Genomic DNA, 24321 nt, shown 5'->3' on the forward strand with positions numbered 1-24321 from the left:
CTCGCCCGCTCTCTCCTTTTGCCTACTTGGCAATTTCATAACGTGCCCCCAAACGGGAGAGGGAGAAACCGAGAGCGACGCTCAACTCTCAACTCGCCCCCTCTCGCTCGGGCAGCAACTTCGCCTGCAGGGCGGCCATTGGCGCGAGCGAGAGAGCGAGCACGCGCTCTCCCTCGAGCGGCGGAGCAGCGCAGAGCAGCAAGGCGTCGTTTTCGAGGGTCGCTCAGTTGCCGTCACATTTGCGTCGTTTCATTCGGTTTCGTGCGCTCGGAGCTTTTGTTTGGTTCTCTGCGTTGTGCGGCAGATCGCGAGGCAACGCGTGCGGTTTGCTGGCTAAATTTTACTTTACATACACACACACTCAACTCGTCGGCCGAAGCGGAGGGAGCTAGAATAGAAAAACCAACCTTTGCAGCGCTAATTATTTACAACACACAACAGTAAGTGTTTTTCGTGTGTGTGGCTGCGGCTGTGCCAGTGGAAGTGGAGCATAATCGCGAGCGAGAGAGATTGTGAAATAGCGCCCCATATCTATATGATGATGGGTGCCTTTGTTTGCCCGAGTGTGTGTGCTTCTAATGAAAAACGTTCTATTTTTAAATGCGCCGCACACCATAAAAACTGAAATGATTGCTCCACACTTCAACTTTAAAAATTATCAGTCAGCGAGCGAGTACATATACATATATGTGTGTGTGTGCGCGCTGCCGATGGGGGGAAAATGAAAATCATCATAAATATTTGTCTGCGTGCGTGTGTGTACGTCTGCTTGTGAAATTTTCCACAACGGAGAAAACGGACCGAAAAAAAAAATCCCAGACACAAATATATATGTATGTTTGCGCTGCAGCAACGCCGACTGCGAAACTTCCCCTCTTTATGTTTCATGCTTCGTTTTTTTTCGTTCCTTAATTTTTCGGTCGTCACGAAGTCTCTTCGGCTTTTATCGTGTCCATCGATCTCCAACACCAACACACTCGCAGTCGGGAAGCAGAAGCAGCAGCAACTGTAACACAAATCCGTTAGCCCTCTCTCTTTGGGTGAGAGCGCTGCTTGTCTGTTGGAAAAGAGCAAAGTTGAAAAATTAACAAGAAGCAGAAACTCGCTCGAAAATAATAATAATAAAAAACTGCATTTCGCTGTGCAAAATTTGCATACAAGTATGTAGCTGTGTGTGTGTATGTGTTTGTGTGAATGCAAAACAACAATAATAATCTAGCTGAAATTTCAAGCGTGCAAAAGAGATGAAAGATATTGTTATTGCTGCGCTGAAATTAAACATGAACTTGACCTTGGGCCGCATTATTGCGAGTTTTTTGTTCGCGTTACTAATTTCGTTTTTTATTTCCTCTCTCTCTTTGCAGCATAACTGCTGACACACAAAACAAAAACCAAAAGAAGCACCGAAGGCGAAAGCAGTTTTATTTTGTTTAGCCACCCCACCATTTTGTTGTACCCCTAAGTTTGGCCCATTTGAAATCAGCAAACGAGTGGCGCAAAAAAACCGCTAATCAGGGAGAGAGCTCAACGTTCGGCCCCAAGGACGTGGGCCCAAACCCCCCCGGGAACCTATCCAACATCCCATATCATCCAGGACCCAAGAAACCAAAATGGATGACGATCAGCAGTTCTGTTTGCGGTGGAACAACCACCAGAGCACATTGATCAGCGTGTTCGACACGTTGCTGGAGAACGAGACTCTAGTCGATTGCACGCTAGCCGCCGAGGGCAAATTTCTCAAGGCCCACAAGGTGGTGCTGTCAGCATGCAGTCCCTACTTTGCTGTAAGTTGCAAAAAACCCATAAAAAGTTTAACACTCTTACTAAAAAACATCCCTACTGCAGACCTTACTACAAGAACAGTACGACAAGCATCCCATTTTCATACTCAAGGATGTGAAGTACCAAGAGCTGCGCGCCATGATGGACTACATGTACCGCGGCGAGGTCAACATCTCGCAGGATCAGCTGGCCGCCCTGCTCAAGGCCGCCGAGTCGCTGCAGATCAAGGGTCTGTCGGACAATCGAACTGGCGGCGGAGCAGCCCCCAAGCCCGAGTCCTCCGGACAGCAGCATCATCGCGGCAAGCTGAGCGGTGCCTACACACTGGAGCAGACGAAGCGGGCCCGCCTGGCCACCGGCGGAGCGATGGACACGTCCGGCGATGTGTCCGGTTCGCGTGAGGGCTCCTCGAGTCCGTCGCGTCGGCGTCGAAAAGTCAGACGTCGCAGCATGGAAAATGGTGAGTTGTCAAGCGATTAAGATTATCTTTTATTCGGCTGTATAGAAACGGAAATATCACCGAGATAAGAACATTCTTAAAATGGAAATTGAGCTGCTTCCATTCTAGAATTCGTGCAATAACACCCGTCTTTTCTTGTATTTTACAATTTGATTAACAATTTTCTTTTTAATTATTCTTTTGCAGATGCCCACGACAACTCCAACTCGTCCGTGTTACAAGCCGCCGCCTCGAATCAGTCAATCCTCCAGCAGACAGGCGCCGGTCTGGCCGTCTCCGCTCTGGTCAGCACCCAGTTGTCCAGCGGACCGGCAGCCGGAACCAGCAGCAGCCAAGCGTCGTCGACCCAGCAACAACAACAGCAGCCATTGACCAGCACCAACGTTACCAAAAAGACTGAAAGCGCTAAACTAACATCCTCGACAGCCGCCCCTGCGAGCGGAGCATCTGCGTCAGCGGTTGCCGCCGTACAGCAGGCCCATCTGCAGCAGCACCAGCAGGCGCAGGCCACAAGCGATGCCATCAATACCGAGAATGTACAAGCCCAGAGCCAAGGTGGCGCCCAAGGCGTCCAGGGCGATGACGAGGACATGGACGAGGGTAGTGCCGTTGGCGGAGCAAGCACCGCCAGTGGACCCAATCCCGCCTCAGCCTCTGCATCAGCCGTCCATGCCGGAGTTGTGGTCAAGCAGCTGGCCAGCGTTGTGGACAAATCGTCGTCGAATCACAAGCAGAAGATCAAAGACAACAGCGTGTCATCGGTGGGCTCTGAGATGGTTATCGAACCCAAGGCCGAATACGATGACGATGCGCACGATGAGAACGTTGAGGATTTGACACTGGACGAGGAGGACATGACAATGGAGGAGCTGGACCAGACGGCCGGCACCAGCCAGGGTGGCGAAGGATCTAGTCAAAGTGAGTTTCCATCACACTTTCCTTCTTGTTTTCGTGTAACTGATGAGCGTTCCCTCCACCAATAGCATATGCAACATGGCAGCACGACAGATCTCAGGATGAACTTGGACTATTGGCACAGGATGCACAGCAACGGGATCCTCAAGGTGAGTGTTTGTTGCCTCTGAACTCGAGATTATATGAGCTACGAACAAATGAAAAAGCAAAAAGTACAGCTTAGCCTAGAAGTTTTTTAGACGAGATGTTTTTTCGAATCAGCGAGCACGACAAACAACAAGCTTAAATTCAAATGCAAATGCAGATTAAACGATTGAAATCGAAATCCAACTTTTTCAAGGTCACAACTTCATTTTTATCACACAAACATTTAAATATATACAACAACAACATTATTTTTTACAATTTTAAAGTACACTACAAAAGTCGTGCTCCGAAAAAAGCTCTTAAATGTTGAAGAAAAAAAAGAACAAAGTAGAATTTTTTCAAATATAATTTTCAACAAGATAGCGCAGACGAAAAAAGCAAGCAACAAGAAAAAGTACAAATACAAACAATACCAAAAATAACAAGATTTGTGAGCGAGTGTTTTTGGCGCAGATAAAAAGAAAACAATGTGAAAAAAGCAAAGAAAATTAATGTTGAGGAGCGAGAATTTGCGACTCTGGTTTGGTGTTTTTTATAAGAGAATATGAATATATAAATGAAATGCTGGCTTTGGTTATATTTTTTTCATTTTGCTGCGCCGCTCACTTCGTCACAGATAATTAACCCGAAACAAGAATAATTTGTGCAAGTTGAAAGTATTACTTAAAAACCTCTTTCTTTACTTAATATGATTTTTTACAAAACTAATAATTTTTTAATTATGACACACATAATTCGTATAACTAGTAATCCTTTTTTTTGTACATATCTATTTATTATGATTAATTTTTAACACACACACACACACTTTTGAAAAGAAAATGAGAAACATTTACCACCACTCACACACCACAAACATATATAATTGCTATAAACCACCAAACCCAACAACCTACCTCCACCCAACCAAAACCACCCCCTAACATTCTCATTATACCATTATCTATATATATATGTATGATTCTATGTATGATCATTTGTTGTTGAATTTTCGTAATACGTTTCTTTACAATTGGTGTTTGATTAACTCTTAATTTGCCTTATTTACTGTATATATATAAATCGCATAACTCGACATTCCCAACATTTTTTATTTGCTCGCCCTTTCACTATCTTTCTTCCTCCCCCTCTGTGCCCCTCTCTCTATCTCTCCCCCTCTATATCTTTCCAACATTAAGCCGTTAGCTGCAGAGCAAAGATTAAACAAAAACAAAAATAGAAATAGAAAATGCATTCCATAATAATTCATGGTCACACTGACTCACCCACGAACACACACTCACACACCCACCCACACTGCAGCTTCAAATTAGGCAGAAAAATCAAAGAATTCCCTTATCATTTAAGTTAGTGTTTAAACTTACGTATCAACAGTGTTCTATGTGTGTGCGTTTTGATCTCTCTCGCTCGCTCGCTCTCTCTGTCTCCCCCTCTAAGCTGCTGTTTGTGTGCGTGTGGCGCATAGTGTGTGTTTGATTAGTGCGTGTGTGTGAGTGTGCAGGGCTCCAACCACATGTATTTTCCCCCCGCCCACAAAGAAAGCTCTCTCAGTACAGTCGCGTCAAAACGTTTGCAAAGTTTGGCCACACTTCCAGCAATTCTAGCAAGAACTCGATTATGTTTGTTCGCCTTAACATTGTTTGCATTTTTTAAGCATATCACACACCACACCCATGAACGACAAACACGCTCAAACTTTCATTTGTCATTCTATGCCTTTTGTGCCATTCCATTTTGATTGTCCTCTTCTTTAGAACTCTCAGCGCGTGCTAATGTTTTTTACACAGTTCTTTTATATTTTATACATATTATTATTACAAAAAATACGCATGCAGTTTTAAATTGTATTTTAGTACTATATCTATATATACATATATATTTTGCTTTATTTTGGTTGACGGGACTTTTTTTTTGTTATTTATTTTCCTTATGACTTTGTTTTTAGTTTTAAAGCTAGTCTGTAAGTTTTTCCGAACCAAGTAACGCGCGCGTCCGCTCTTTACGCGATTGCATCTATTGGGTTGGGGAAAACTTTTTCCCACAACCAAAAGAGGTGTACGTACGTCGGTGTTTAAAGCAAATTAAAAACCTTTCAAATGTTAAGTGAAAAGTGTGTTTCGATGAACTGATGCCCACCGAGAAGAACGAACCGAGGAATCGTCGCCTTTGGAGGAGGATCAGCTGCCGATGGTCTCAGGTCGTGGCCGAAAACAAAGCTCGTAGCCATCCTAGATGGTGAGGTACAGTCGCTGCTTTGGGCCAATCGACGAGATCCAACTGTAACACCCGGAAAGCATCCAACTTCGGCGCGGAAATCTCAGGTGCGTGTTCAGGTGAGTATGCTCCGCTCGACGGTATCGGTTGGGCGGAGTGCAATACAAAAATGAAGTAAATTTCTTTTTTTAAGTTCATTTTTGTTTGACCCCCGATATTATACCCTATCCTAAGGCCCATCCTGAAATCCCCCCATATCTCCAAATATTTCCCTTCCCAAATCAACAATCATCCCTCATCCAGAGAAAAGACATCATTTATTTTACAGCGATTCCAGGTAAAGTGTAAAAAGAAAAGAAAACTGCAAGAACTCTTTCTCCTGAAAAGAGTGGACGGGCCCAAGGGTAAGCTATAGTGTAACTCTCAGTTTCAACTCTCCTTCTTCCGATTTATTTCTAAGTGTACACCTTACATTTTTATATTGTGTATATATTTTACTTAAAATTTCATTTTGCGTTTGGCGTTTGTTTCTCGAAATTGCTTGAAGCGTTGCCAAACAAACACCAAACACTGAAAACACGTTCTCATGAGAAACTCCCCGATCTACTTGAACATGCGTATACAAATCCATCTAGGAAAATCGGAGATTTGGTTTATTATAAATTGGAATATTTGGCTGAGAGTCTAAACAAGAATATGATTTCCATGTGTTAAATTCGATATTGTTTACCCAAAAGTTTTTTCGGTTGGGAAACCAAATTAAATGGATCGTTTGATGTTTGTTTGCAAGTTACAAAGGTTTTCTGAAAATGGAATTTCTGTTTATCCCATTACCGGACTGTTTTTATAGTGACAGTTTAATTTTTTCCTTGAAAATGGCATAGGAATATTTGAAAGAAATTACTTGTATGTAAAACTAATATTTTATCAAGTGAATATTTTCTGGTTATTCGCAAAGCTGTTCAAAGATAAATAATAATAATAGTTGCGCTGAAAAGGCATGGGGTTTTCCCCAAATTCTCGTCGGTCTATTGTCGCAAGTAATGCTTGAAGAGCTTTGAAAGCTCCTATTGTTTGCTTTGTTTTTCCCCTCTACATTTTGGTTCTCCCCCTTCACTGCGACAATCTTGTTCGTCCAATTAATTTATTAGGGCTTTGTTTTGCTCGTTAGCAAGGTGAGGTATCTAAAAAAAGTATCTTATGTTAATGTCCACGAAACTCTGGTTGATGTCTCCAATCTCGTCGTCCAACCACCCTCCTTCGACGGTTCTCGCTTTCTATGCCCGCTCTGTTAATTGTTAATCAGCAGAAAACAAAAACAAATGCTTCAACAATGCCCGAGGCATTCGTTCAAGTTCAAGGTCGGCTAAATTATAATGTGTTTCTATGTGTGAGATTGCGAGTTTTTTGTTTCTCTCTTTAATCAGCATTGTTCACACGAGTGTTGGTAGTGGGGGGTGGCGAAGAGGGCTGAAGACCGACCAAAGCAATAATATTAATGTTCATATCTCTGTGAATATATCTCGTTTGGCTGAGTTTTTGTTTGTTTTTTAGTTGTTTTCTTCTCATTGGCTATTTTTAAAAATTCGCGCTGCATCCGTGTAAAGTCAATGATGATACGATGATGACAATTAAAGCCAATGGTTGCATAAAGAATCAAGTTTGGGAATTTTTTCGATGGGAATTTCTTCGAACGCAGAAAGTTGCCTAACTGGAAGTGGTGTGAGATGTAGGGGTTTGAAAAGCCACTTTTAAATCGCCATATTTTGTGTGGGGGAACTTTATAATCTGGCATGATTTGTACTTATATAGCCAAGAGTATTTGTTGGTAAAGAGACATTTTAATGTTCGGATAAGACTTAATGCTGGCAATTGAAATTGCAGGCCGAATAAGGCAGAATTTTTATCTGACAGGATTTTAAGTGGAAAGGATTTAAATGGAATTCAAAAAGAATTTAGGATATGACACTAAAATGAAGTGGGCTTAGGTAATAGTTTTGACCCTTATCTGGCGCCGCACGAAAAGAGTGGAAACCCTTAACACTGTATAGTGTGGTTTATATCAAAGCTTTTCAATTAATTATGCTGAAATAATTTGGTAAAATTATGTTCATTCCAAAAATCCTTTTGTTTTTGCTATTTTGTTCCCTACTGTATCCAAAGTTAGGTGGAAAACAAGATTCCATTTCCGATTTCAAATGGCGAGTACTACCTCCCTGATTCTGGTTTTGGCCCAGTTGAAAGCTGTTTGCATGGCCTTGACCCAATTTACACAGGCACATCGTCGCATACACACAAACAGGCACAGTAGCAAGATAATATTTTTTTTTTGTGGTTTTTGTTATTTTTTGTGTAACATGCAATGAGACCAAAGCTTTTATCACATCACGCCAACCGCAAGCTCAAAAAAAATGTTTGTACTTGCAGTCCTTGTTTATTTGTTTGTTTATCTATGTGGTGTGTGAATGTTTGTGCAACAGTTAAATATTTAAAATATGTATAAATCTCTTTGGCGTAAACTTTACTTCAGCTTTTTATGTAGTCGATATGTAAAAAGTTGTTTTTTCACCTTAAGTAATGTGTAGTTGGTATGTGTCTTTCTGGAATTTTGCCTCTTGCGCTTCCCTCTATTATCCCTTTTCCATTTTCAACTTGCATTTAGATTGTATATTTCGGAATTTTAGGCTGAAGAATAGAAGAGAGCTAAGATAAACACAGAAGAAAATTAGTTGAAATAAAAAAATCATTTCGTTAATTTAGAAAATAATAAAATAGAAAGCACTATAATTTTAAAGACATGTCTAGGTTTTTAATTTAGAATTTTCATTTATTTTGTCATTGCACGGCTGTTTGTTTGTTGTGCTTGAGACTTTAAAAGGCAATCCATTCAGAAATGCTTTTGGCGCAAATCCTAAGATTTGTTTTAAAATATAACAACTCATCAAGTTAACTTTTAAAGTAAAAACAAATTTGGAGAATTGCCAATCAATTAAAGATATTTACTTAAACATTTGATTCAAAAAGAATTAAAATAATTATGTCAGGCAGAGCATTAAGGTGGGACAGATTGTTTTTTCATTTGTTTCTGCTTCCTGGAATCCCCTCTATTTGCGTCTCAACTTCAAACTATTTTTCCGCCCCTTATTCCATTTGAATGTTTGGTCCATGGTCGATGTGGTTTGCAGACACCATGGTTGTGCCCAGAATCACCTCGGTGCGCGGTGGCTCAAAGCGACTGGCCAGAAGAAAGGCCACCATAGCCATTGCCACGGCGATAGCCACGTCTGCATCTGCCACTGCAACGCACACGATGTCCAGGCGCAAGCGCAAGGTGATGGCCACCACCGCCTCCTCATCGCGCAGGTAAATTTTTGCTTGGCGGTTGGGTTAGCTTCTCCACGATGATGATGATGATCAAATCCCTGTTCTTCTCCCGCTTTTCCATTTTATTTAGAAATGCCATCAGCGGTGGAGATGGTCCCTCCACTTCCTCCTTCGCCTCGGCCACCACCGCATCCACATCGAAATCCAAGTCCAAATCGGCGGATGCGGCGAGTGCTCCTTATGTGTGCCAGACGTGCGGACGTCGATACCAGGTCCTGGGCACCCTGACGCGCCACATGCGCAAAGAGTGCAACCAGCCAAAGAAGTACGCGTGCCGCATGTGCGGTCGTCGTTTCCACTATAATTTCAAGCTGCAAGATCACTACTACTATGTGCACAAGGGTGTCCAAAAGAGGGACTAGTTTCAGTAGGATATAAGTGTAAACGATGTAAAACACCCTTACCCCTTACACTATATATCATATCATCACACGACACACACCACACACCACCCTACAACATGATGACTACAATAAACTTGGGTTAGAATTTCAACCTGTGATTCTTCTCTGTCTCGGATCAAGTTAAAAGAGGAAGTTGAGGATGTGCCCAGGTGGTGTGGCTTAGAGTGGATTGGATTGAGTAATTGAGTGGAAACCAGTGTTGCCAACAAACTATACAATACTATGGTCAAGACAACTAAGGTCAAGTAGAAGAATAGAATATCCTTGAAATAGCTTGAAATAGTCATGCTTTATCTAAGGCTTGTAGATATTGACTGACTACTGAATGTTTTTTAGCTTTCCTAACTGTCACGAGTATTTTAAATTGGATAATACCTTGTAATTTTAACAACAAATCTACGTATTTTATAGAATGAGTTTACTCTTTGTGACCACTTCGAACTGTTTAGAGTAGAAGACTATTTTCAACTTTAAAATACAATTTTCGACCACTATAAATCTTTAACATCGTTTTCAGTACTAATAATACTTTCAGTATGTGTTTTGCTTACAAGAAGTATTTCTTGACTTACTTTCAAACCATAAATATACCAAATTTCATGATAAACCTGCTTACTTTTATATAAATAGCAAGTTTTATTTCTTGCTCCATTTTATCTGCAATACGATTTCCAGATATCAAGAATAGGCAGGCAGTCATATCAGGCAGGTGAACTAGATTCTATATCTTGTGATAGTTTAGTTGGCAATACTGAGTTTTTCAAGTTGTGTGATTGAAATATAAAGCTTTGTGTCTGTCGATTGCTCGCTTTTTCTCCGATTATCGGTTGTTTCTCTGACTTGATGACTCTGTGTTTCGTTTCTCTATCTGCTCTTTGCTCAAACATTTAATTGCAGGTCTGCTCGAGCTGAGCCTGAATCAAATGTTTTACTATGACAGCGAAATGCCGCCGCCACCGATACCGCCGCCCGTCGCCGTCAAATCGCCGCCAGACTCGCCACCACTACTTCCAGTGGTCACACCTGTGGCGCAGCTGCGTCGTGGAAAGCTGCGATCGCGGAGGAGGAAGGCGGCAAACGGTAGTGGCACCACCACCAAGAAGAGCATTCCACCGCCGACGGTGCGGAGCAGTTCGGCGGCGAATCTGGCGAGGAATGCGGATATGCGGGACGATGGCAAGCTGCAGTGTCCGCAGTGCCCGAACGCATACACCAGGATATCCGCGCTGAAGCGGCACCTGGAGTTCGAGTGCGGGATGCTGGAGAACTTCCGGTGCCAGGTGTGCGATGCGGGATTCAAGCGGAAGGACTCGCTGAATCGGCATTGCAAGGTCAAGAAGCACATTACCAAATATTTGTTTTAGACTGAATCCGAAAGAGCCATTAAAATACGTTATCGATAACGATGCCAATATCACATGTATTACCTATCCTGGGAGCTACCTTCTTCTATGTTGTTTCGAGCTGTGTTTCGCGTGTGTCCCAAGATCAACCACCATATAAAGCCAAAATGATATCTATGTTATATTTTTGCTTGCCCGAAAAACAGATATACCTCCCAAACACTCACATTTCATTAAGCTCTACACATACATCACACATCTGACCAAAACAACACGAACAAAGGGATATATCTTTCTCGTCTTGAGGCTTCCGTCTTCTCTGTCAATCCCACCTATTTTTTTTCTCCTACGATTAACCCCTAACCCAACGCCCGCTCCTCCTCAATTTTTGCCATGCTGCTGTGCGATTTCTCCCCCTTTATTATATGCCTGTTTGAAATTTGTTTTTGTTTAATGCAAACCAGAAATTAATTTATTAATTTACCACAACAACGAAAATATTAATGCTTTCGAAACTAATCTGGCATTTTGAAAACCAACTCCAAATAACAAATTGCTTGTTTTGCCTTGAAAGAAATAAAACAACTAAAAAAATGAAACAAAACTTAACACTCGATAATGATAATGAAGTAAAAACCAAGCATGATTGACCAAGAATTAACGTTAACGTTTTGAGAACAGAACAAATCGCAAAGGAAAATTATAGAAAACTGAATTCGAAACTGAGAAAAATCTGAAAATACCAAACGAAAAACAAAAACAAATTTCAGGCCTGCAGCTGATGATAGACGACTCCTCATCCAGTCAGCAGAATCATCTGAATGGCGGCAGCAAGCTGGAGCTGATGGATGGCAGCAGCGATGACTATCACCAGGGAACGGGAACAGGATCGGGATCGTCCATGCATCACTTTCAGGCGCCGCAATTTGATCACTTTCATGGCTTACTATCTGGAGGCAATGGTGCGGGAGGAGCAGGAGTTGGAGGAGGATTACTTGGAGGTCTGGAGGAGAGCTTTACGTGCCCGCAGTGCTATCGAACGTATCGAAGACACGGCACCTTGCGGCGTCACTTGCGCCAGGAGTGCGGCAAGGGCAAGAGCATGGTGTGCTCCGTTTGTGGCCATCGCACGAAGCGAGCGGATCATCTGCGCCAGCATGTACGCAAGAAGCATCCGGAAATAGCCATGCGATCGCTGTTCAAGCGCCAGCAGAGAGCGGCAGCCGCGGCAGCCTCATCCGTCGAAGGCGGTGGCGAGGAGGAGCACAAGCAAGAAACGGAAATAGTCGATCTAGTGGACATGCTGGACGAGGCAGCGGTGGGCGCCGTCGATGAGGATCATGCCTATCTAGTCGAGGATGACGATGAGGATGAGCTGCAGCATCAGCAGCAGCAGCAGCAGCAGCAGCAGCAGCAGCCGGAAACCACCACAAGTAGCTTCTATCGCCACCAAATCAGGCAGCAGGCCCTGCTGCAGCAGGCTCTCCAGCATGTGGCCGCTGCGGCGGCAGTGGTGGCCAGCGGCTCCTCCTCCACCACATCCTCTGCCGCCGAACTGCTTAAGGGGGAGGGGTTGTAAGGGGGGATGGGTAGATAGGCATTTGAACTGAGGGGGGCGGGTCCTCCTCTCTCTCTGTCTCCGCCCTCTCTACCTCCATTTCGAGAAAAAGACGCGCATCCTAGCCTCCTCTGTCCGCAGAGTAATCTCTACCTACCTACTAATCGAATTAACCAAAGAGCAGCGGTTGAACTTTGACCTTTTGGCTTGCAAACATCCTTTATTTTTCCTGCATTTACGTATATATATTTTATATAATTTTATTTGGTTGTCACACAACCGACATAAAATGAGTATTTCTTTTTCCAGCGCTAAATCAAAAAGTTGAGAACTAATCTAATAATATTAAAACGAACGTATATATATATTTTGTATAAATTAAAAAAAAAAGAAAGGAGAAAGCTATAAACTAAAAATAAATGCCACGTTTTTTATAAACCAAACCACAACAAATGCGTTTTTCAATTGATGCATGAATCGAACAAGAAACCACAACTTGAAGCTGAGTTTCCAAATTAATTTAATTACTTGATTATATAATTTTGGTAAATAACCTTTTCTCGAACATTTTGTTGGTGCCAAAGTTGATTATTTTGTGTTTACCTTTAAGTTTAACTTAAGTTTTAACTGCGGCGAGAGATGTATATCCATGTAATGGCGGCGTCGGTTAACCTAATCCACATAATATATATTGCATAATACAAGATAATAGCTATAAGCCAAACCAACAATACACTGTATAGAATGAAACCAAATCAGAAAACAAGAAAACAGCGAAGACACAACACGAACACATAAACCCACACACAACACACACCACCCGCCATAAAACTATTTCGCCACTCTACTTCCTTTGACTCTCTGTCTCTACTGTACTACTCTCTGTAAGAAATCGTTAAACAGTCTCAGCAAATCTTAGACAAAAACCCAATCACAATTCTTACAGATTTAAGGACGCTTTACTGTAATTATGCCACGGCAGTTATAGCAGCGGCCAGTGCGGCCAGCAAGAAGCCGGCGGAGCATCAGACCACAACCGCAACAGCAACAGCAACAGCGAACCATCAGAACCATTTGCCACATCACAGCAACAACAATAGCAATAGTGGTCCTGCTGCTGAGATTTGTGAGCCGGAAGTGACGATACGCAGAATGTACAAATGTGGAAACTCTGGCCACGCAGAGGCGATTGTTAACCACTTGCAAACGGCGGCGGCGTCCACGACGAGCGGAGGCCAGCAGCAGCTCCATTGCAACGCCAGCAACTGCAGTGGCTGCCACATGTCTGCGGCAGCAGCCTCCTTCCAGCTGGCCAATCTGCTCAACAGCAGCATACGTTCATCGCCGACCAACAAACCGCAACGCAATCACATTTCTGCCTCTGGCAACACAAGCAGCAATAACAACCTCAGCAACAGCAGCAGCAGCAGCTCCTCCCTGGCGGCCAAAAAGACGAGCGTACAGTTCCATTGCGAGTTCTGCAACTTTAGCTGCTCGTGGCGCTACGATCTGAAACTCCATCTGCGGCAAAAGCACGGCATTCATCAGCTGAAGAAAGTCTAGATATTAAAAGGAATGTGATTCCTTGATTCTCGAGATCAAAACTGGCTGTTATACATCTACATGAAAGAACATCCCCCTTTATATAGTTAAGAAACGTTGTTCAAACTCGCTCTATGAATTGTTCTGTGTCTGTCTGCTAAGTCAATATTTGAAGTTAAATATATGTGTACGAATATTTATTGAAATGAAAGTTGATTTTTTTTATCATCTATGATATGTATTTTAAATAATGTATTTTTAGAAAGTCAGTGATGCCAGAAATCCTTGGAGACACCACCTCAAAACCTCTGAAAACTTCTGTGTCTAACACAAAACCTGAAACGAAAATATATAAAACGGAAATGTTTGACAAAAACCCAATTGTATAATTTTAAACAAAGTTTTTATTTAACTTATAATTATAACTACATTTTTGTTTACAACCTCTAACAATTTTACTTAATAGGTATCTTGATATTTGTTATTCCATAGTTTCTTAACTTTATTTTGTATTTTTGTTAGCAAAACGTATTTAAAATGTATTTACTTAAATTATTGTTTTCCTCGACAATTGTTTAGCGTAGCCTCTTCAGTAGTTTTTGTTGAAAATGAATTTGTATCATTATGTAAACTTGACTTAGACATTGGAATTGTATAATTTGTATTAGTTTCCCTTCAACTTCTCAAACGAAACAAAATGAAAATGGACGATTAAGTTTAGTTTTAAGTTAAGTTCCATAAACAACATTGAAAGCAAAGATTTGAGTCTTGTTTATGCCAATTGCCAATTACCATTAAGCCTAATTCTGGACCTTGTGTTTATGATTTTTCACACATGTTTCTTTTTATTTTCTTTTCATTTTCATTTCATACAAACCCCACAAAAACATCAAAAACCAAAAAACAACCAATCAAATCAAATCGAATCGACTCTGCTAATCTTCCCAAAATCACCAATAACAATCAACCCAATCAAAAACCACATAAAACTCCATACAACACACCATAATCACATCACACCACACCACACCACTAACAACCACCGACCACCGATACCCGGGATTCGATTTGATTCGATCCCAGCAGACCTGAAGTACGACTACAAGCACAGCGTTTTCGGCAGCGACGATGCGGATCCGGATCAGTACAAGGAGCGATTCCACTGCGCCGTCTGCAACAAGAGCTACCTGCGCAAGCGCCACCTGCAGCGGCACATGCGCGACGAGTGCATTGGCATTCCGCCGCGTTTCAATTGCGAATTCTGCAGCTCTCGATTCCGGCGCAAGTACCACATGGTGCGCCACTTGGTCTCCAAGCACGGCATCCCGCCGGCAATTGCCCAGATGACAACGGGCAGTGGATCGCGCACCTCGGGTGGCGGCTCGCTGGACCTCAAGTCGGGCGGAGGTCTGGCTGGTCTGCAGCAGATGGGTGGTAGCGGCGGTGGCGGCTCCAGCGCTGATTGTGGGGCCAGTGTGGGAAGCGCTGGCTCCCACAATGGCTGCGAGAGTCCCATCCCAGAGAACCTGTCGCTGCGCAAGGAGAACTACGAGAACGAGAATCTGCCGGGTTCGCGATGCACTTCACCATTGCCGCCGCACATTATGCCGATACCCACGTATGGGCTGACTGGTGCCATCACAGCGATTTCCGCGGCAGCAGCCGTGGTCGAGGAGCAGGCAGCAGCGGCAGCTGCAGCAGCAGCCGCCGTGGCAGAGGCGCAGGCCAAGAACAACAACGAATCCGGAGGAGGAGGACGACCCTTGGACGCCGACGAGGAGGCGGCACTGGCCGCACAAGCCGAGGCTGCAGCAGCGCTCGGCATCAAGCCGGAACCGGTGACGCCCAGCAAGGTGCAGCACCTGATGAACGAGGAGTGGAACATGAAGCTGGGCCTACAGATTATATCAAATTCATTGCTCAAGGAGCGATTGATGAACACGATGCCATTTGCTTACAACAATAACTAAGCTCGACTCTAGTTATAGCTATATATGTATCTTATTTATTGAAACTCGAAGAATCTCTCATTTTATTTTGTCAAGAGCGTAAGCTCAACGTATTCGATTAACTGTATTCATACGTTTTCCTTGCCCCCCAAAGAACCTCATTTTACTATATGTATTGCCCTGTACGAGAATCTCAAGCGTAGACATTCCATTTTGAAAGATAATTTTAATTATGTATTTTTGTGAGTCGCTCCTAGACAAAATGTGTCTTAAAATTTGTCAATATTACAATGTTGAATCAGCACACAAAACTTTCCTAAATCCAACGATAACTACCATGAACCGTCACGAATTTGTAATCTTATAAGCATGACAGGGATGTGGGATTACTTTACCCCAAGAAGTGTCCAGGACCCCAAACTATTTGTTAGTCATTTAAGTTGAAACCAAAAAGCAAAACAAAGTCAAGAGAGAATATCAAATCTTTTACTACAAGTTGAGTAATTTCAATTTGATTTAATCCAAAAAATACAAAATACTCAACTAGCCACCTAGCTCTGCTCTCGCAAGTAGAGGGAGCCAAGGAGGTAGATCTATAATTGTAATGCACTTATTCCAAATGATATGCCACCAAATTGTACGACTAGTTAAGTTATTATTACCACATACATTTCTAGCATGTATACCTAATATTAAAACCTAATTTATCCAAAGTCAAAACGAAACAAAAAATGAGAAAATTATATTTTTTAACGAATAAATTACGACAAAAAAAACACCAAATACAATATACTATATTTATGATGTATTCAATTGCAGCGATAGAAAGTTTAATTATTTTAGCCTTTTCTCATTCCCAATCCATTTTTTATCATTGTCTCGCCCCTGCATTACCATCTTTTGTTCATATCCCCACATGATTCATCCATCAATATTTTCGTTTTCGAGTTTGTTTTTTGTTCTCCATTTTTCCACTCGTTCAGTTTTGTCATTTTTTTTTAATGCGGAAATTGTGCGAATTTTTCACTAACCTATTTTTATTACTAAATTTCTTTTAGATGTCTCTACAAACAATACTGTTGTACTACCCCACTACTCCATCCACCACTACTACTCCAATATCTACCACCTACTATCACATACTACTATCTCTGAGGCCGACCGTATCTTGTCCTGGAAAACTCGACTGTCTGCCGCAGCGCAACGAGCCGCAAAAAAGTCTGTCACTTACAGTATTATATATACCATACTTATTTCTTTATATATATATACTCTATGATATATATCTTTGTTCTGTGTAAACTCTCGCCTCGAATTGTTTTTGTCTGGGTTTCAACTTGATCTACACGTACATACGGTGCGATATAGTGTGCTTCTCGGGATTGCATTAAAGTCGAACATGAGCCTTGGTTTCAAGATAGCATCTGTGATTTTGATTTTGAACCGAAGTTGTACTTACGATGCGCACTATATCGCCCCATAAGCATGATCTCAACATAATTCGTGTCTATTTTTCACTTTCTTGCTTGGGTTCTCTCATGTGTCTGCTTTTTGTGTCCCAAATGCGGGTGCGCTTTGTGGCGAGTGTATGAGCGCGTGTGTATCCTTTGAGCTTTTTGTGTGCCTTTTTTCCATATCCTAGTCTTAATCTTAAACTCTTTCTCTGTTCGATAATATCTTTGTGTCTCTGAAATATTTGCAAACCAAAAATAAATTACTTAACACTTGATGTTTTTCTTACACAGACGTTTTTTCTAGTTTTTAAGGCGGTTCCACTTGGGTTTATTTTAAATATACATATATTATGGGCTGAATTTTCTTATACTAAGCGATCTCGATGTTTTATATATATATATATATTTTTTATTTCCCGTCATAATAGTTTAAATATTTTTGTTTTTGGAATGCTTGACATGTTTTTAAGTCGTTTAATATTTATGAATTTTATTTTAATGTTTATTATATGATTTTCTCTTGATTTTTTGTAGCTTAGCAAACTTGACTTGCTCAAATAACAAAGAAATTGAAAAGTGTAAAGCAGAATCTAAGACAGCTATTAAACAGTCAGTCATACACGATCAGGAAACGAATCATTGTATACCAACTATCAAGTATCAACTACCGAGTATCAACTATCAACTATCAACTATCAACCAATTCAACTCGATCACTTTCACCCACTCACACTTACCCATCCGTCTTCGTGTGCCCCTTTCTCCGTACCGCACCCGCCATCTACATTGCAGATTTCGTACTAACCTGGTATCAGCACGCCTGCGATCAGTGCGGCAAATCCTACAAGACCCGCAAGAGCTTGAGTCGCCATCGCCGGTTCGAGTGCCGCTTCACCACCGAAAGACCCATCTTCCAGTGCCCCAGCTGCAACTACGCGGCCAAGCGGAGCGACAACCTGACCAAGCACATCAAGACCCACTTTGCCAAAATAAAAAAGGACTTCCTGCCGCTGGCCTTCCAGATGCAGGCCTCCACGGGAATAGCCTCCAAGTGGGAGGCCACCGCATAGGGAGGGCTATATATATCATCTATTCCTCATCCAGTCCAAGAAGTTTAGTTTTTATATATATCCATTCAGTTCTTAACCAAAAGAAATGCCAACAACCAGCCAGGACAGACTGCAATGATCTACTAAGCGCGGGCAGGAGCTGCTTTTTTTCGTTTTCTATTTGTCTAGCGAACAGCAAAAGAAAAACAAATGCGGGCTTTCACTTTGTATTATGTATGGTGAACGCGATTTGCATAAATTTGGTTAATTTTCATGTAAATGGTATACAAACGCGACCGGAGCAAAGCAACCTGCCTGCTTAAAATTCCAGTCATTGCAGTTTTAGACTTAAGTTAAGCGCAACCACGCAACATTTTCGCAATCATAACTTATGCTTCAGCCAGTCTGACTTTTTCCTAAGTTAATTTAAGTTCAATATTGGTAGCATTTAGTTGTTAGTCCAGTAAGCCAAAAAGTCCAAAGAGAAATTGTGAACGAAACTAAGTCAGGGAGGGAGAATAGGGGGTCAAACTACTGAGAGTAGTGCTTCGGGGTCGGCGACCCGCAAAACTTTGCATTCCTAAGAAAAGAAAAACCAAAAACCAAAACCAAAAGACAAAAAGTATAACATTTTTCGATATAGTCTAGTCTGTAGTTAAGGGAAGGCCATGCCAAACAGCGAAATTCCAAAAAGAAACCAACTAACACTTAACTTTTGTGGATTAAGTTCATACAATCTAAGTTCCTTTGCTAGCTAGGATTATGACTAACTGATAGACAAGGATCTCAAAAATACAAATGAAATGCAACCAACAGTACAAGTACAACCAACACTTAACTAAAACTAAACAGCCGCAAACACAAATAGTTCAAATGTAAAACAAGCATATATATTTACAGAGCAGCCAAAGAAGTAAAGTTAAATCTAAATCGAAATCCGAGGTCTAAAGCCAGTTACTATATAAATTTTGTGAAACGAATTTTGTGAACACACGAGTATAACAAGCGAAAACGATATTTTAGCTAGCCATCTAAGTCAAGCGTATATATTTATAACCCAAAAAGTCAACTATTTTTATATGTCAGAGCCATAACTAAGTATTTTTTATATGCATATATATGAATATTTTTGTAACTCGAATAAAATTGTATTGATCAAGAAACCGTTTGTATAACTAGTAGTGGGTCGAGCCTAAACCTATGTCTTTCTGCCGTGTCCAGTTTACTAAACATGTTTCATTGCAGACCCATATCAAGCATCACCATCATCATCTCAGCATCATCTTCAGTCAAGCTCAGTCATCATCCCACAGCGTTCATTCAAAAATAAATAATTAAAATAGTAAAAGAAACAAAAGCAAACCCAGCAAGTCAATAAAACCAAGCCAATCTGCAACTACTGCTGCTAGCTCTGCTCACGCTTCACCATGCCACGCCCACACAAAATACAAAAATATTTAAAATCAAGCAAAAAACACCCCGCAACACACACTAACTGTAAATATCACCAATTTATTACTATTACTATTTTTAATTTATAATACTCAATGCAAAAAAAGAAAATTAACTTATCAAATTCTATCTTAAAATTGTTTACAAACTTTCAAAAATGTTTTTTTTTTTTTAACTACTGAAATCTTGTTACTTTTTCAAAACGATATATATGCTCTAGACGCGTAAGATGTGTGCTAACGAAATCGAACAACCCGAGACTCATGATTGTGTATCTTTCTATCTTTTTCTCCTTCTATACGAATGATAAACCAATACATTTGTAGCTCCAAGCAGCTATGCCTCCAACTCGAGCCAAACTCCGCCGCCCACTGGGGGCGCCTCGGCCAGCGCGGCGCAGTCCCTGATCCGCGACTACTGGTACGAGCTGAAGTTCTCCGATCTGTTCAAGTTCATCAACCCGGATGGACGCTACCAGTGCCCGAGATTCAATTGCCTGAAGAGCTACAAGGACGCCAGCTCGCTGCAACGACATATCAGGTGAGTTTTCTTTGCAGTACTTTCTATGCAGATAGTTATATTGCGATCTCTCTGGTCGGTCTGTCTGATGATGATGTTGCGTGATACTGATACCTGTCTATTATCTCCCTCTCTCTCTATATATCTCAATCTCAAACCCCGATGTTGTATCCCGCAGATACGAGTGTGGTGGACAGAAAAAATTTCGCTGTCTGATGTGCGGCAAAGCATTTTCACAAAGCTCCCACCTAAAACGACACCTTGAGAGCGGTGTCTGTGTCAAATATTACTTATGAGATAATGTTTTCTTTAAAATCAAATAGAATAAGCGTTATCCCAATAGGCAGAAGATCAACTGATCTAGCTGATCTATCTGATCAAAGTGAAGAACATGAACATGATTATATACACGTATATTACACAACACAGCAAACACAACAAACAAGAAGAACAAATGATATATAGAACAATTAGATAAAACCAAGAACAATTACAAATAACAAACAACAAAACGAATTTATTGGATGCCACATCATTTATAAAGAAAATGGATAAAAAAAAAAGAATGAGAAAACCAACCAATCTATATATATGTAGTATATATGATGAGAATTATTGTTGAAGCTGAGCATTAATGAAACAAACGGAATACTTAGTTAAAGTGCAAGTGAAAAACGTAATATTTAACAAGCTAGAACAACAATATATACACATACATATATATTAAATGCAGTCAGTGAACATTTTATAGGATTTTAGTAAAATGTAAAACCAGATTAACGAAAAAAAAACCTAAGAAAAGCAACAAAAAAATAAGAAACTAAACTAAGGAATAGAACAGAGAGGCAAACAAACAAACAAACAAACAAGTGTTGAACAAACAAAATATAACAATTAAACAGAAACAGAAACAGAAAACATACACGCAAGGAAGCTAAGAGCAAAACAATTTTAGTCAAACTAACCAAAACTACGTAATTTTAGTTAAAATATATAAATAATATAGAAACTAAACCAAGAAAAACTTAGTGAAATTAACAAATGAGAGGAATGCATATATAACAACCGACAGAAGCCGAGACAGAAACAGAAAACAAACAGAAATGCATATAACAAAACGTACTGTGTTTATTTGTTGCCAAATATATATCTATTATATATATATTTCTAATATATAATATAATTAATGCGATTCTTGTTATGCCACACAACCACGAAAATAACTAGACACCTGAAACTGAAACGCGAGTGGATGACATCGGAAACAATAAGAGCAGAGCAAGAAAATCATCAAAAACGAGCATCTATATGGTTATTGTTTAAGTTGTTCTTATGCCAGGAACACAGACACACCAACACACACGCTGCTTATGCATACAGTGGGACTTCAGTTGGAGGCCTCACTGTGTGCATCCAGTAGATAGAACACTTTGAGTCTCGTAGAGTCATCGCGAATGTTTAGCAGAGGCAGATGGAGGACAAAGAAATGGGATTGCAGGAAGATTTGTTACATGGTTCCAAGAACAAAAATAGTAAAAAGAGTTTATATACATATATACAAAACATATACATATGAGGAAACAACCACATCTACATAAAATATACACATATAGAACTATATATAATGCTATATTAGCAAAAATGTTGTCTGTTGAACCAAAAGGATATTAAGGAAAGGAAAGGAAATTGTTAAAAAGAAAGATAGTCAGTGAAGATAGGATGTTGGTTAAAATATACTCACATCGCCAAATATAATTGTATATGTATGAGTGGTCGAGTGTCTCGGTGTGTGTGTGTGGTGTGTGTGTGGTGTGTGCATGTGTGTGTGTGCCAATCGTTTAAAAGATTTTGTACCAGAACAAAAAAAGAGAAGAAAAAACAAGAAATAGAACATTTTGTGCCATTAGAAATTCTCCACCAAAACTGAAAATAACAAATTCAACGCTTTAGAGAAGATGAAGCCATAGATGAGATCGAACAATATACTCACATATAGATATATATATATATATGATGTAAACCAATATGATTTGTTGTTGCATTCGGAGACGAAAAACGATGAACGATTCTGTTGACAAGTGTAATTTATAGTACATTTTCGTTGTTAGTTCAAAGATTGAGTTTAGTGAAATTTTGACGGCAAAAGTGACAACTAAATGCTATGAGAGTGCCATTATCAAACAAATTTTTAATACATATATAAATGATAAATTATTGAAATTATACGAGAATATATATATATATATTATAACCTAAGCAGGAGGCAACTAAACATAATTTCTAGTTAGGAACGCAGTTAGAAGGACGCTGGAGCGCAGGATATATATTGTTTGTTGCTTGTTGATTGTTAATCTTTGGGTTGCAGATAATAAACCTACGCATATATGCTAAATACATACATGTATATGACAGTACAATAAACAAATATTATATAAAACGCAGAATACAGAATACAGAAAACCAGCAAGAGCAATAGAATACTGTATGAACTCGAATGAACTAGGCAAATTATACACAGTATAAGGGAAGATAAAAACGAATGAAAATCAATTATAGTGAAGTACTAACTGCGCTTCAAGACCGTATTGACACTAATCCAAAAGCCCAAAATCGACTGAACTGGCCCAAAAAATTCAGCTAGTGATATACGAAAAAAAAAGGAAATTTGTTACCTTAGGCAACTACCCATTTTTGACCCAATTTCCGGTCTTTTCAGTCCCAGGGAATTCGGTTTTAGTGTCACTCGTCGGTATTAGCACACGTTCACCTCCTCCCCCCGTAACTAACCAAATACCAAAGGCAAATTTTTGATTGATTTACTTCAATTTGGTTACAAAATTCTGCCACAAGTGCAATGCTTCAAAGGTTTGTTCATAATTTGTCTTGTGCGGCTATTTGCCAAAGTCAATTTTTGAAATGAATAGTCTAAAGAAAAACCTCCCCAAAAAACACTACCAAGCGAACAAGACAAATTGTGGGACTCTTTGAATAAATAGGGAAAATATTACTTTCAAGTTAGTTGAAATTTTGTTTGAGAATTATTCGCTTTACCTGTATGATTTACGTTTTTTGTTAAACTAATTTACTAAGACCTTGTTGCGCGTAGCTAAATTATTATGATTATTTTTTGCTGTTAAAGCTTAGAGATAAAGGGTAAGAAACATGGAATGTTTCGACATAACTTTTTTGTTAAATCGTTTTTCTTTAAATTAGTTGGTAACACTGTTTTAATATTATTACACATACAAATATATATATATCGTTTCACATTAATTTAACCAAGAGAACTCTTTATGTTTTAACTTTTGTTATATTGTTAATTAATATTTATCGACTAAGAGCAGAAAATTGTTTGCGAAAAAACATGAAAAAATGAAAAAAATTAGAGTTAACTATGTAAGTTACAACATAATGAACAAAATATACTCCAAAGAAACCAACCAAAAATATATATATATACACACATATATACAAGGACATATACATATACCAATATATATATATTTTAGACGAAAACTGAACAAAGCAAAAACAGCAACCAGACGAGAAAAAGCGTTTTAGTAAAGTGTATTTGGAACAAAGAAATTGCCATAACAGTCTAAAAACGATTAACGGATATATATATTATATATATATACATGATATATATAATCAAACCAAAAACAATAATTACCAGAACAACAAGAACAACCAAGAACAAGAGCCGTAAGGAAAGTTTAATTGTAACGAAAGTTGTTTATTTTTTGTAGCGTAATATTTAACAACAACAATGAAACCGAGTAAAATTGATAAATGATATATACATATATTTATTGTTAACGAAACCACGGAAAAGGCGAAATTATGAAACAAATTTATACAACAGGAATAATAAATGAAAAATGAGAAAAGGCAAGAAAAACTTTCATTGACGAAGAAGCTGATATTGTTAGTACCTTAAAAACATGAAATAAAATAAAAACCAATTAATAATTATTAATAATTGTAATAACAAGCGGTAGGATTAAAAAAAAACAAGAATTGATGTAACCAAAACCAAGCTAAGACCATTTGGGATTATGTTTTAATTTTTCGAGAAACCATTTAACCCCAAAAATTGTTATTTTTGCGAAAACTGAACAAATGGCATTATATATGGAATCGTTTATA

General features: G+C 39.8%; 1 protein-coding gene across 23 annotated transcripts in view; it reads left to right on the top strand.

Annotated features, from left to right (window-relative positions):
* Positions 1-24321, top strand: part of LOC108036224 (longitudinals lacking protein, isoforms F/I/K/T) — a 63133-nt gene that overhangs the window by 8486 nt on the left and 30326 nt on the right. For 13 of the 23 annotated variants that reach the window (XM_050887141.1, XM_017112217.3, XM_050887142.1 and 10 more), the window contains exons 2-5: positions 1365-1784; positions 1846-2242; positions 2429-3160; positions 3226-3306. In XM_050887141.1, the coding sequence (XP_050743098.1) occupies positions 1611-1784; positions 1846-2242; positions 2429-3160; positions 3226-3306 (1384 nt within the window). In that variant the 5' untranslated portion in view covers positions 1365-1610. Of the gene's footprint in view, positions 1-247; positions 441-1364; positions 1785-1845; positions 2243-2428; positions 3161-3225; positions 3307-8703; positions 8882-8972; positions 9531-10203; positions 10721-11419; positions 12651-13153; positions 13930-14835; positions 16494-16756; positions 17439-17944; positions 18238-19979; positions 20194-20350; positions 22634-24321 lie in introns of those variants that run through there. The other 10 variants (XM_050887150.1, XM_050887156.1, XM_050887146.1 and 7 more) reach the window with 10 other exon arrangements.

Source organism: Drosophila biarmipes, chromosome 2R (genome assembly GCF_025231255.1).
Source record: "Drosophila biarmipes strain raj3 chromosome 2R, RU_DBia_V1.1, whole genome shotgun sequence".
NCBI lineage: Eukaryota > Metazoa > Arthropoda > Insecta > Diptera > Drosophilidae > Drosophila > Drosophila biarmipes.